A 15,087-nucleotide genomic window follows, 5' to 3' on the forward strand; every position below is an offset into this window, starting at 1 on the left:
CACAACCAGCAGCTTTCGCTGAAGACGAGCAGGGTGTGGAATGTGACTGCTGGTAGGAGTGTCTGCAGCGGCAGTGCTATCTGTGGCATGCAGGCCCTGGCACAGGATCAAGGAAACCCCTTCCCGGAGCACATCTGATCACACACTCTTGGGACGAATGCTCTTAAGCATCACCTAGTTCCCCAATTTTATCTTGATAAATGCTATCCATGAACGTCGGTACTGTTTTTGATTCACACATGTGTTGGTACAAAGAGAAATCACAGGAAGAAAGACTTTTTAAAAAGGAAAAATATCAAAAGGAATACTCAGAAAGACACTGATTTCTGTCAGGATACCTTTTAAACATTAAACAGGCAGATTTTTATGACTCTTAAGATAGTAGAAAAATGTAAATAGTACATTCACTGAAGCATTATGAATAAAAATCCCATTTTGTGATCACAAAGAGATTGGGGGAAAAAAGGAGAGTAAGAAAGATAGCTGCATATAAAGTTAATTAAAAATGAATCTTAAAGAGGGAGAGGGAGTAGGAGATAGGACAGGTAAGGGGAAGGAAGGGTGGGTATGGGGAGAAAAAACCACTATATTCCTAAAGGTGTACCTATGAAAATTGTATTCATTAAATAAAAGCTTTAAAATAAAAAAAAGAGAGGGAGGAAACAATTGCAAAGATATGAATTGAAAATCAGAAACAGTTTTGTACACATAAGATGCATATTTTTGAGAACTACCATCCAATTCCCCTAAAATTATATTTGCTACCCAAAATGTACACAACTACAGCAGAATAAGAGAATTTCAATCTCTTTTAAATGGACAGTGACTGAGAGGAAAATATTTGGGAGTCACATACAACCAAAAACGTGCTTGAATTTTTTTCTTTCCCAAAAGTACAGGGGCTGGTGCTATGGCACATAAGGTTAAGCCACCACCTGAATGCCGGCATCCCATATCAGTTGGGGTCCTGGCTGCTCAACTTCTTTATTTATTTATTTATTTATCTGAGAGGTAGAGTTATAGACAGTGAGAGAGAGAGAGAGACCGAGAGAAAGGTCTTCCTTCCATTGGTTCAGTCCCCAAATGGCTGCTACGGCCGGTGCTGCGCCAACCCGAAGCCAGGAACCAGGTGCTTCTTCTCGGTCTCCCATGTGGGTGCAGGGGCCCAAGCACTTGGGCCATCCTCCACTGCCTTCCTGGGCCACAGCAGAGAGCTGGACTGGAAGAGGAGCAACTGGGACTAGAACCGGCACCGCAGGCGGAGGATTAATCAAGTGAGCCACGGTGCCGGCCCCTGCTCTGCTTCTAAACCAGCTTCCTGCTAATGCACCTGGCAAGGCAGGCCCCTGTCACTCAGGTGGGAGACCTGAATGGAATTCCAGGCTTCTGGCTTCGGCCTGGCCTGATCGTGGCCGCCATTTAGGGAGTGAACCAGTGGATAGATCTTTTTTTTTTTTAAGATTTATTTATTTATTTGAAAATCAGAGTTACACAGAGAGAGGGAGGGAGAGGTCTTCCATCCACTGGTTCATTCCCCAGTTGGCCACAATGGCCAGAGCTGTGCCAATCTGAAGCCAGAAGCTTCTTCCAGGTCTCCTAAGTGGGTGCGGGGGCCTAAGGACTTCGGCCATCTTCCACTGCTTTCCACACAGCAAAGAGAACACACCTGACAAAAATCTCTCTGAACTGTGTTTTTTGCTGGAGTCTGTTAAAAACATCTGAAGCATCATCCATTGAGGAAGTGGAGCAGTCAAGTCTCAAACCGGCACCCATATGCAATGCTGGCTTTACCTACTATACCACAGCACTGGCCCCTAGAAGATCTTTTTTTCTGTCTCTCCCTCTCTCACTGCCACTCTTCCTTTCAAGTAAATAAAAATAAATCTTAAAAACATAATGTACATCAGTATTCTTTCTGTATACTAAAAATTATTAAGGTATTAAGTAAAAATGGTATAAAGTTTGGTGCCACTGTAGGGGAATAGGATATGGCAAAGAAGAAGAGGACTGAATGCAAAGGTAGCTAAGAAAAAGCAAAGTGACGGGGCCGGCGCCGTGGCTCACTTGGTTAATCCTCTGTCTGCGGTGCCGGCATCCCATATGGGCGCCGGGTTCTAGTCCTGGTTGCTCCTCTTCCAGTCCAGCTCTCTGTTGTGGCCCGGGAGGGCAGTGGAGGATGGCCCAAGTGCTTGGGCCCTGTGCAGAGACAGCACAGCAAAGGTGCAGAAGCAGTAGGCAGCGTGACCTATACAATAAACCATGGGGACACTGAAGGGTCAGGGCAGGGAGAGACAAAAGAAGCTGCAGCATTACCCTCATTGTGCTTGCTGTTAAATGGTGATTTAATGTAGACTGGAGTAGGTTAGAGTAAAGGCCCCCAGATTTATAGCAGGTGTCTGGGTGCAGGTTGGTACCATCAGTGGAGGTAGAGGCTATGGGAGACCAGGAAGAAGCACCTGGCTCCTGGCTTTGGATCGGCGCAGCACCGGCCATAGCGGCCATTTGGGGAGTGAACCAACAGAAGGAAGACCTTTCTCTCTCTTTCACTGTCTATAACTCCACATCTCAAATAAATTAAAAAAAAAAAAGAAGAAGAAGAAAGAAAAAGAAAAGTGATGTAGGACAAATGGGAAAAAAGCAACAGATAAAAGTTAAAATCTAATTTTTGGTCTAGTAGCTAGAAACAACCTTTTCTTCCTTCAAAACTTGCTCCTTTTCCCATAGCCTCTACCTCCACTGATGGTACCAACCTGCACCCAGACACCTGCTATAAATCTGGGGGCCTTTACTCTAACCTACTCCAGTCTACATTAAATCACCATTTAACAGCAAGCACAATGAGGGTAATGCTGCAGCTTCTTTCGTCTCTCCCTGCCCTGACCCTTCAGTGTCCCCATGGTTTATTGTATAGGTCACGCTGCCTACTGCTTCTGCACCTTTGCTGTGCTGTCTCTGCTAACTACAATGCCTCCTTTCTCTCATTGCCTTTGCCACATTTCACTCAGGAAGCCCTCTCCGAATACTCCCCATCCAAGGACTGACGAGGCACCCCTTCCAGTCCTGTGATGTCCTACACAAAGCTATCACTAACATGGAACAGGGGTCTTCTGGGTGCCTGCTTTTCCCACTAGACCATGACCTTTTCGGTTTGACGTTCATAAGACCAATGTCTAGGACATGGCCTCGCATACAGAAAGGTTCTCAAGAACGTTCACTGAGTGAATGCACAGATAAAAAGTAAAATCCCACAGGATATGGTAAGCTCACCATTTCTGAATGCTTCAGGTGAATCTGGCTGTTGGGAGGATTCCAACCAGGTAAGATGGCATCTATTGGGTGACTTTGTGATATTCCTTTCACTTCTGCACACGTTCCTTCCTGCCTGCCCAACTACACCATTTACATAGCTCTCCGTAATATTTGCCAATAGGGTTATATCACCTTACACACCTAGTTCATGAGTTTGATTCTTACTCAAGACATAGCCTGTGGCTGAAATGTCAGCATAAGGCACCTACTAAAAATGTATTAACATTTATGTGACTTACTGAATACATCTCCTCTGGGTTTCTGAGGATCTGTCTGTATCCGGTTGTCAACTGTAATCCCTCTTGTAGAGGTAGTGGCAGCTGGTGCCTCAGTTGTCAGCCTGGTGGTTGGCCTTTCTGGGGTTGGTGGTGGTGGTGTTCTGAGCTCTGTTGGCAGGGGGGGTGGTGGCGGTGGTGGAGTTGGCTGTGTTGTTGGCGTCGGTGTAGGGCTTGTTCTTGGCTCAGCAGTGGGTCGGTTGGTAATGACAGGAGGAATATGTGGTGTCTTCAGAGGCCACCTGGTACTTCCAACGTCGGGAATCCAGTTACTATGTCCTCCATCACCATTTAAAATGGTACCATTCCCTTTTGGCACATGAATTGGACCTGAAGGCTCAATCATGACTTTTGGGATATCTGAAAGAATTAAAAGACTTACATTAGTGTGTAACTATTGCTTCCTAAGAAGTAAAACATTAAACTGTAAAAGATCAGAGGAAACATCCCATGCCAACTAGTCTTACTTTTCACCTTTAGAATATTTCCTACTGTAAGTCAAGCTGTTTTTCAAATAATAGAGGTGTGTTTATACACATACACAGACATCATATTCATATAGAAGAGTACTTCAAAAAGTTTCTAGAAAATGGACATTAATTTGAATTAATATAAAGTTTTCATTAACTTTTTTAAAAGATGAATTTATTTATTCTTTGAAAGGCAGCGTTAAAGAGAGAGGGAGGGAGAGACAAAGAGAGAGATCTTCCATCCTCTGGTTCACTCCTCAAATGGCCACAACTGCTGGAGCTGGGCCAGGTTAAAGCCAGAAGCTGCATCTGGATCTCTCATGTAGGAAGAAGGGTCCCAAGCACTTAGGTCATTTTCTACTTCTTTCCCAGGTTCATTAGCAGGAAGCTGGACTGGAAGTGGAGCAGCAGGGACTCAAACCAGTGCTCAGATGGGATGCTGGCATTCCATGAAGCAACTTAACCCACTGCACCACAATGCTAGCTCCTTTATGAACTTTTTTTTTTTTTTTTTTTGGACAGGCAGAATTAGACAGTGAGAGAGAGAAACAAAAAGGTCTTCCTTCCATTGGTTCACCCCCCCAAATGGCTGCACGTTGCGCCAGGCGCGCTGCACAGATCTGAAGCCAGGAGCCAGGTGCTTCCTCTTGGTCTCTCACGCAGGTGCAGGGCCCAAGCACTTGGGCCATCCTCCACTGCCTTTATGGGCCACAGCAGAGAGCTGGACTGGAAGAGGAGCAACCGGGACAGAATCCGGCATCCCAGCCTGGACTAGAACCCAGGGTGCCATCTCTGCAGGTGGAGGATTACCTAGAGAACTGCGGCACCGGCCTGAACTTTTTGAAGTACCCTCATATATACCTTGATTCATCCTTTGGGTTTATCCAAAAAAAAAAAAAAAAGGTGTTTTTCTATAATGAATATATATTATTTTAACAACAAAAAGAATTTTAAATATTTATAAAGTAGAAAACTGACAATGAGATTTTTTAAATGTAAACATTCCAAGTTTTTTAAATATGAGAAATGTATATTTAGACTCTATGTTAAGTATCTCTAGGCTACATGTATATTATAGTCATGTTTAGAATTGCCTAATGACTAATACTTTTCTCATTCACACTTTCTATGTACACATATATAGTTCATGTGAAAGAATTTAGCTAAACCTTCTACAGATTGCTTTATAGGTTTTTTTTCCTGCCCTTTCACTAATTTATAAAATCACATTTTACCACAAAGGTCATCTGTGGACTCTTTTTCCTTGATAATCTTCACCAAAAAGAATCAATATTTAATCTGCCTGGAAGGGCATATTTCAGACTGTAAATGACTACATGATCCTTTAAAAATCCTTTAATCCTCATGATTTTATGCCCCATGGTTTTCAGTAAATATTTTACTAAAGTAATTTAAAAAATTATCTAGTGTTACTTGAAATGTATGCTAAATTATGGCCTTTGGTTTGTAAACACTTTCATCTGGGAGGGTATTTTTTTTCATCTTTATCTATTAACATAGTCACCATTCCAATAGTCAAACTATAGTCAATACAGTTTACAAAAATTTTAAAAGCAAAACAGTCCTGAATATAGAGGAAATAAATATGAAAATTATTTTTAGTAGTACAGCTAGAAGGAATAAAACAGAACAACAAAGAAGTAAACTATATTCAGATTATCATCACAATCTAACACTAATGGCAATCATTTACTTATGAATTTAATAAAAGAAAATTTCTTAAGGAGGGCTCTATAATTTCTTTCTAGCTAAAGTAAAGCTATTAAGGAATTTTAGTAAATAAACCTGAATGTTTTTTAAGGTTAGAATGTATTACTGAGTCTGGTTTTGCAAACTACCTGAACAAGTGAATGTTGTTTGTATAAAACATAGACTAGGATCAGCAGCTATAGGAATTGTACTTCTTTAATAATTAATCTTGTTCCTTGTTTTCCCTAGCAGTGACCTTTGTGTAATGCTGTTATTTCCTGCTGGGGGACAAGTGCTACTCACACACACAAGTCAGTCCAGTGCCCTGGTACCCTTCTTTGCATTTACACTTGTAGGACCCGTGTACGTTGTAGCATCGAGCAAAGCTGCTGCACTGGTGCTGACCTCGGGCACATTCATCTATATCTGCATCAGGAAGTAGGGAAAGAAAAGGTTTGGTTATGGAATAAATATAATGGCATGAAAATACATACAGTTTCAACAAAATTTATCTAATTGACAGATCAACAAAATAAAGTATATGTGGATCCAGAACTCGTAGCCATTGAAACAAGCATCAACAGTGCCTTCCTCTGCCCCTGACGTCCCACCCATCACCACAGTAAAGAGATCTTTCAGTGCTACAGGATGCAACAACACAAAGCAATGTCTGGATTTCCTTACCATGACATTGGTATTTGCCTCCAATGTACATGAGGTCGAAGCCTGTATGACACTTGCAGATGTAACTTCCGAAAGTGTTGACACACTGCCTGAATCTAGGGCAGGAGGCTCTTCCAGTGGCACACTCATCAATATCTAGAAACGTAAGTTAATTGTATCTTAGGAGGAGGGAGTGCGTGTTCAGACGGAGTGGAGTTTACAATAACTGACTGCACACTGTTGCCTGACACACAGTGGCTCACCATAAACAGGATCCAGCTGGCTGCCCCCAAGGGGTACATACATTCCACATCTCCAAATTTCAATTCATCTTATAAACCAAGTTGTTTTTGGTCTATGAGCACATCCTACACCTGTACCTACCTAGCTCCTTGAACTAAAACATGAGTCATCCTTGACAAACCTCTTTCCTGTAACTCCCAGATCATCAAGTGCCATTCATTCTCCCGTGGAAGTGTTACCTGAACTTGCCCTCTCTGCACTCATTCACTGCCGCTGCCCTACTCCAAGCTACCACCTGCTGAGTCAGACTCTCACAAGGGCCCCCAAACTCATCCCTCCCCATCAATCTTACTCTCTCTCAAGCATTCTCCGATGGTCAAAATTATTTTGCTAAAACATCAAATCAAATCATCACTATGCTTAAAACCTCACAATTGTTTCTGCTTGCCTTTTGAATTAGAGCCACCTGTCTCCCCATGTCCTTGAAGGACTCTATTTTTTTTTAAATGTTATCACAGCTCCTCATTTAAAAAATATTTATTTGAAAGTCAGAGTTACAGAAGAGTGGGACACACACACACACACACACACACACAGAGAGAGAGAGAGAGAGAGAGAGAGAGAGAGAGAGAGAGAGAGAGGTCTTCCATTCACCGGTTTATTCCCCAAATGGCCTATGGCCAGGGCTGAGCCAGGCTAAGGCCAGGGGCCAGGAACTTCTTTTGGGTTTCCTATGTGGGCAGCAGGGGCCCAAGCACTTAGGCCATCTGCTACTCCCAGGCCATGAACAGAGAGCTGGATTTGAAGTGGAGCAGCCAGGACACACACTGGTGCCCATACCAGCATCACAGGCAGTGGCTTTACCTGCTAGGCCACAATGCCAGCCCTGGCCTTCTTTCTTTAAAAATCTCATACAAACCAATCTCTCTCTCAATGAAGTGCCCTGCAATGTTTCCACAGGATTGACTAATTCTTCACATGGCTTTTATGATCCACGTTAGATTTCTCTGACCATTATTTTCTAATGTAGACCTTTTCCAGTTTTTGTCTTAGTACTCATGTTAGCACTTAGCGTGCCCTGTGGTTTTATTGGGTATTTGTTTCTTTTCAGTCTCTCTTACTAGAACATCAGCTTGCTTTGTCTATTTCCGTCTATCACTTAGCACAATGTCTGGAAGAGACAAAGTACTCAACAAATAACTCCTGAATCACCAAATACCACCAAATACCCAGAACATGCTAGACACTGTGCTAAGTTCTTTACATACATGATCTCATTCAAGCCTCACAATGGTCCTATGTGGCATTATTCCCATTTTATAAACATGGAGACCCAAGCTCGAAGAAAGTCTATTGCCTAAGATTGCAGATGTAGGATATGGTAGAGCCATGTTTGAAACCAGAGCCCAGGGAGCTACACTCCTACACTGCCTTCCCAATTTACCAGAAAAAGAAAAATCTAACCTCTACGGTGCAACATGTCCCATCCAGCTCTGTAGACCTATTCAGCTCCAGCACTCATTGCTCCCCCTTGCTTCTAATCTTCTAGAAACACTGAGCTCTTCTTGTGTCCCTGAACATCGAGCTCCCTTGAACATCAGTGCCTTTGCACATATGGGTCCCTCTGCTTAAATTCTCCTCTTACCTGTGACTTTTCGTGAAACAAAGACCCATTCGCAAAGAAAGGTCCCTTCCTTCTGGGCCAAGTGCTGTGGGCTGAAGGACAGCTAATTACCCAGAGTAATTGCCTTTTCCCCTGCCCACAGGACCTTCCACTTTCCCTTACTCTGCAGAGACTGCTGACAGAGGTGCTTGAGTCTGCAACTCACCCACACAGGTCCTCCCATCGGGAGCCAGCTGCAGCCCAGGGGAAGGGCACTGGCACCGGATCTGTCCCTTGACAACATCACAGCCGTACTGACAGTTTGCCATGGAGCACGTCAGGGCACCTGGGAAGAAAGCAGCTGGCTGACTCAAGAGAGGTAAAAAACGAAACCCGTACTGAAATAACTACGGTTTCCACTTGTCTTGAAATCATTGACACTGAATCAACAACAAAGACGAGGAGGCCTCGATGACCCAACATTCTAGAGTAAGTCAACAGCGGAGGGAGGGACAGAAAGCTGCAACGCGCCCGACCTCTGCCACACACACTTCCCCAAGGGTGACTAAGAAGCAAACCAGCTCTGTCACCATTGTGGAAGAGGAAGACTGCTGATGCTCTTAAAACACAAATGTAAAACTTCATCTCACACAGATCATCTGGAAAGTTTTCCAGTGATCCAGGACGGTGTAGAATGAAGATGTTTTCCAGATTACTCAAGCTCAGTGCTGTTCATAACCAAAACATCCAAACAGCCATCTCAACTCGCTGTTAAAGTCCACGAGGGGCAGCGAGAGATTTCCCAGTGAGCTGCACAAGGTTTAGGGCATTCTCACAACACCATCTATGCTTATACAATCCTAAAGAAAATTAGCCAACTTTTTAAGTTTCAGAAAGTACAACTCAGCTTACTGATAATCATCAAAAATTAAAGTCAAGGCGTTATTTGTTGGATATCAAATAAAAACCTCAATTCAACATTCAGCCTGCAGAAAATATTAGGGCATTTTCCATCTCTTAAATACATCCAAATGATAGTAGGAAACACCAATTCATTTCTTCCCTACAAAGATATGGTAATTCATTTATTTTTTCAGTTTAAGTAGTTTTATTTCAAAACTCTTAGACTATTGTTAAAGTCTAAAAGTCTCTATACTATTAGCAAGAAATATTAAATGAAGTGAGATGTTTGTGAATGATTTTATAATCATTCAACAGACCTGATGAATTTTCTTTGCATACTCCCCAAATAGTCACTAAGGTTTTTTTATAACTAGAATAATTCTTCTAGTCCCAGATAGAAAACAGGGATAAATGTATTGGAAAAAAAAAATTAGGAAATGCACTTAGTTTGATGATTATTGGTTTGAATACCATTTCCAAATCAATTTAATACAGGCACCCATGGTAAACAAACATTATACATCTAAAATGGGTGCCACTTATTTTGATTTTCAGTTCCTCAGGCACACATATAAACACATACACATATCCCACTTAGAAGGGCCTGGAAGGCCACTTTCACAAAGGCATGTTGCCAGAGTATAACAGCAATCAAGCCCAAAGCACTTATAAAACAGTTAAGATTCTTGACATACTTGAGCAGGACCCATCCGGCATAAGCATGTATCCGTTGAGACAGTAGCACTTGTAGCTGCCGTAAGTGTTCATGCACCTGTGCTTACAGGGCCGCGGCTTCAGGCCACACTCATTCAGATCTGAAAAGAATGTGGATTGAAGCAGAAAAATCACAAAGCCTCAGCATTAATGTAAAACATCTGAACTATTTTTGTATATTGACGAATGAAGGAGAAAAGGAGGTCCAGATATAGTAACCATCATTTGTAAAAGGGATAAGGCCTGTTCAGACAATCCGAATTTGATCACTAGTTACGCTAGAAGGGACCAGGAGTCAGATGGCCTTTATGGAACTCTCTCTACAAAGGGCAAGTAGATTCTCCTCACAGACAGGTGTCTACCTGACCATCCCTGGAAAGAGCAGCATACTAATCTCCTCATGGGTACAGGCACTCTATCAACGGTCAACTCAAACTTCTGGGTTCCACTACCAGCCACCCCTGACAATTTGTCTTACTCTTTCAATGTCTTCTTTAAGAAGATATCACATGAGCATATTTTATTTTACAGGGAAGTGTATAGATTATAATTCATTAGACTGATTTGACTTTCCCAAAAGAACGTTACAGCTTCAGAGAAAAGAACGACATAGATCAGTGATCACTAACGTAGTTTTTCTCACTGTGTTGTAGATTCTATACTGATTTCAGATTAAAGGAGAAACTTCAGAAATGCATTCAAGTCACAAAATGAACTTTAAAAAATCCTGCCCCCAACATATTTTCAATTAAGAAGAGCACATGGATGTAAATACTAACGAAAAAACATAATGAATTGTTACATATTTTGGAAGTGTTGGCTTAAATATCAATATAAATGAATTAATAAATTTCACATATGAAAATTTTCCATGTGAAGTTGAACATTGCCTCAAGTGAACATAAAACTCATAATGACCAACAATGAAATAGTAATGCCCCCAAAATAGACTTCATTAAAAAGAAATGTGACCACATGTCTATTTTGTCTGGAACCACCAGCATAATGTAATTATCTATTAATCCACGTCATTGAATAAGAAATATACATATCCAGTCACAAAGTGGTTTTCAAATCTGAACAAATTTAAGCCTGATCTGCTTATTTTACTTCACTAAATCACCACGTTACATTATGCTTTGAAACCACCAGATAATTATGGCACCTAAGAATATTTTCATATCTCATTGACTTTCCAACTTAGTTTTTTTCCTACCTTTAACACAATCGTAAGCAGATCCCCAGCAGTAAAAGCTTAAAAAGGTTAAATAAATAAACTAAATACCTTTGTCATCTCATAAGCTTTCTTCAATTTTCTACTATATTGTTGTTCTTCCAAGTCAAGGGTTTTCAAAATAGAACTACATTTTTGAATAATTCAAAAAATTTTATTAATATGATGTGTTCTGCAGATTACAGCATCAAAAATACTGATTTATTCCTCTTTAAGTAAAAATTAAGAAGGAATGTGTGAGCAAGAAATTCTCTTCCTTAGCCATATTCTTCTACTTTACATTTCAACATTTACTAAAAATCAGAATTGGAGAATCTTTTTTCATCCTCTAAGAGGACTTAATTATTATTCCTAAGATTGCCCTTCCCTGGATGTGAGAAATCCATGACTGATACTATCTAAATAGTATTTAAATCTGAGTACATTGTTAGAAAAAGACTTTGCGTTTTAAATATTTTTCTGCACTAAAAAGTAAATAAATAAAACAATACAACAAAACATTTCAAGTGAAGAATTTTTGAAGGATTGTAAAATGAGTCAGTTAAGAATCCCTAGTTTTTTTTCTTAAAGAACCACAGAAATTTCTGTGGGTTACTCATGGGAATTGGTCAGAGTTTATAGCTCTGGGCATCTTGAAAAAAGGAGTGTGTGTGCTGATGGAAAACTCTTCAGAGGTTTTGCCCATGAAGCTGAAGCTGAAGCCCAACAGAGGCAGCTCTTCCACAACCTGACTCCAGGCTTGGTGGATGAAAGGCCACTTAGAATCGCTTAAGGAATAGTTAGAGTCCACAATGGGGTTGCTGGTGGTCTTAGGGACTGACTTAACTCAAATTCATCCTTCTCTTTCCATGAGGAAGGCACTTTGGAGTTAAGAATAGAGAAACGATAAGGAAATAAACAACAGTAAGATGCCATAATTCAAAGAAAAAAAAAATCTGGGAATCATTCTCTGTGAAATAATATGGAAAAGAAGAAAATCTGCAACAAACATTCAATGGGTAAAATGTCGAGACATTCATTAGCTATTCTACTCCTTTTAAGCTGGTGTCTAAGAATCCAGATACACGGAGAGCAATTTGAGAAAGCTGTATTCTAACAGCTGCTGATGGGCTGGATGACATCCCTGGCAGGTGGCTGATGTTAATGTCCCCAGTGACTGCCACCATTGCCCCATGTGCCACAAGCAGATGTTGCCTAAAAACTTCACAATTTGTAGGACAAATGTTTAAGACCACTATAGAAATTGCAACATAGGGTCCCAAAGTCATCCATGTTTATCAGTATTTTCCAAATACCAGGTTTATGCTAAAGTAAGGAGCTTCAAAAGATTAAATGCATCTGGTAACCTAGTGAGGAACCTCATTACCCTCAATTTTCTCAAGAGTATCTATTCTGTAATAATGTTACCTTCTTTTCTTTTTCTTTCTTTTTTTTTTTTTTTTTTTTTTTTTTTTTTTTGACAGGCAGAATGGACAGTGAGAGAGACAGACAGAGAGAAAGGTCTTCCTTTGGCCGGCGCCGGCTCAACAGGCTAATCCTCCGCCTTGCGGCACCGGCACACCAGGTTCTAGTCCCGGTCAGGGCACCGATTCTGTCCCGGTTGCCCCTCTTCCAGGCCAGCTCTCTGCTGTGGCCAGGGAGTGCAGTGGAGGATGGTCCAAGTGCTTGGGCCCTGTACCCCATGGGAGACCAGGATAAGCACCTGGCTCCTGCCATCAGATCAGCGTGGTGTGCCGGCCACAGCGCGCTGGCCGCGGCGGCCATTGGAGGGTGAACCAACGGCAAAGGAAGACCTTTCTCTCTGTCTCTCTCTCACTGTCCACTCTGCCTGTCAAAAAATAAAAATTAAAAAAAAGGTCTTCCTTTGCCGTTGGTTCACCCTCCAATGGCCGCCACTGATCAGAAGCCAGGAGCAAGGTGCTTCTCCTGGTCTCCCATGCGGGTGCAGGGCCCAAGCACTTGGGCCATCCTCCACTGCACTCCCGGGCCACAGCAGAGAGCTGGCCTGGAAGAGGGGCAACCGGGACAGAATCCGGCACCCTGACTATGACTAGAACCCGGTGTGCTGGTGCCGCAGGCGGAGGATTAGCCTATTGAGCCACAGCGCCGGCCAATGTTACCTTATTTTCTTATGGGCCTAAAACCTTCTAAAATGAGTTAATGTATGGTACTTCTAGTAACTGCTACGCTCATCATCACAACCTGTTGACTGCAGACCTAGTAATGCTTATATTACAGAATTGAGTCAGAAATTCAAAAATGATGCTTTAAAATGGTAGTAATATTCCAATAATGATAAGAAGAACAACATAAAGGCCATGAAAACTCTCCTTGATCACACTGTCTCAAATAAGTCTTAAAAGTTGCTAAGAGAACCTAGAAAACAAATCTTTGGTGTTTTTACTTTAAATTTATGTTTTTCTGGACGTTTAAAAAGTAATATAAGTTATAAGGAAAACCTATAATTAAAACATTTAATGAGTTCTACCATATGGTTATCACACCAAACTATAGATCTTTATGATTAAGTCACTTACAGGTAAACACTTTAATTATGAAGTACATAGCTCTTACAGGGAATCTATTACCAGTCAGGAGTACATTTAAGCAGGTTGGTAGATTCAGGAGCTTGGGTGGGAGAAGAGGGGGACGAAGGGAGCTGGTTCAGAACATCAATGCAAGCTGCACAGCATTACTGCATTTCAGGAAAAGAAGAATCAGAAACTTTATTAGCATGCGCAGACACTAAAAAGTAGCTGGAAAAATCTAGAAGAGTTCATTGACTAAGATAACCCAATGGATCTTCTTTTTTAGGGAAAAGAATGTTTATTCATTTTAATGCATTTGGACATTTTTTTCCCTCTGAAGCTTAAATTGGGCAATGATTCACAAACCTAAGCCTGCAGATTTGTTTCTGACTAAATTGGACGTCATAGGCAAACAGATGTCAATAGGTCAACTGTCACAGCTTCTATTCTTTACATTGTCAAGGACTCTGAAATGAATCCCATTACTCCAATTCCTTCAGCAGAAGGTACAGAAATGCATCAGCACAACCGATGAATTGATAAACTATTTTAATGTAGTTATTCTAAATTCGTAAACTTGTGGGTAGATAAGGGATAGAATTAAGCTACCACTTTACTTTCCTATAAAACTTTCCAGCACAACTAAGACATTAATATTTTTGGTTTTCCTATCCTGATACCATCCTTGCAGGCAAATAAGGTAGGAATTACTATCCCCCTGTTACTGATTGGTTTGCTAAGGTCTCAACACATTTTGACTTGCTCCCAAACACCTAGTTAAATAATATCCTGAAACCAGAAGTTAGGTTTTCTGATATTTGGCTTGATCTTTAGGCAACCAGACACCTCAAGTAGATGGTGGTGGGGAAAATGACTTGATCACTTTTAAAAATCAACTTAGCAAAAGGCAGCAAAACCCCAGTTTCAGGTGCTCTATAATTTTGGGCTTTAGGCCTAAATATGAAAACAAAATTATTCTGCTATCTAATTTTTAGAAAACATATTGAAATCCAGAGAAGAAGAGAAGCAATGATACGTGGTGCATTGACAGGACAGTGGAGGCTCCATGCTCGCCAGGTCACAGAGAATGAGCACCAGGGAGTAATTCCTGGGGCTTGCTTCACATGCTCCGGGCTGGAGGCTAGACACTCCTGCACCAGTCTGCACAACATTTGCAAGAAGTGACATAACTGCAGGAAGCCGTGCAGGTGGGAGGAGCAGACCACCTGAGACAACGCACGCTCACCCCTTGAAGGTAAACTTGTGGCTTGATCCAGGGGTTGAAAAACAGGCTGTTCACTGCCTTGGTCAAGAGGCGTTGGGTAGACGTGCTCGTCTTCACACCAGGAAGAAGGTAATAAGAGTCAACTTTGAACGGATGTCATTTTTAGCCCTAAAAATCTTTACAAGTATATATTAAACAATTACATAAAGT

The 15,087-nt window shown here is 41.4% G+C and overlaps 1 protein-coding gene across 5 annotated transcripts in view; it reads right to left on the bottom strand.

The window, feature by feature from the left end:
- The window catches only part of NPNT (nephronectin), an 81,827-nt gene that overhangs the window by 26,648 nt on the left and 40,092 nt on the right, over positions 1-15,087 (bottom strand). For 3 of the 5 annotated variants that reach the window (XM_062199778.1, XM_062199777.1, XM_062199782.1), the window contains 6 exons: positions 14,899-14,988; positions 9,872-9,991; positions 8,500-8,619; positions 6,449-6,583; positions 6,068-6,190; positions 3,549-3,944 (listed from right to left, as the gene is read on the bottom strand). In XM_062199778.1, the coding sequence (XP_062055762.1) occupies positions 3,549-3,944; positions 6,068-6,190; positions 6,449-6,583; positions 8,500-8,619; positions 9,872-9,991; positions 14,899-14,988 (984 nt within the window). The remainder of the gene's footprint in view (positions 1-3,548; positions 3,945-6,067; positions 6,191-6,448; positions 6,584-8,499; positions 8,620-9,871; positions 9,992-14,898; positions 14,989-15,087) is intronic. The other 2 variants (XM_062199781.1, XM_062199779.1) reach the window with 1 other exon arrangement.

The sequence above is a fragment of the Lepus europaeus genome, chromosome 8 (assembly GCF_033115175.1).
Source record: "Lepus europaeus isolate LE1 chromosome 8, mLepTim1.pri, whole genome shotgun sequence".
NCBI lineage: Eukaryota > Metazoa > Chordata > Mammalia > Lagomorpha > Leporidae > Lepus > Lepus europaeus.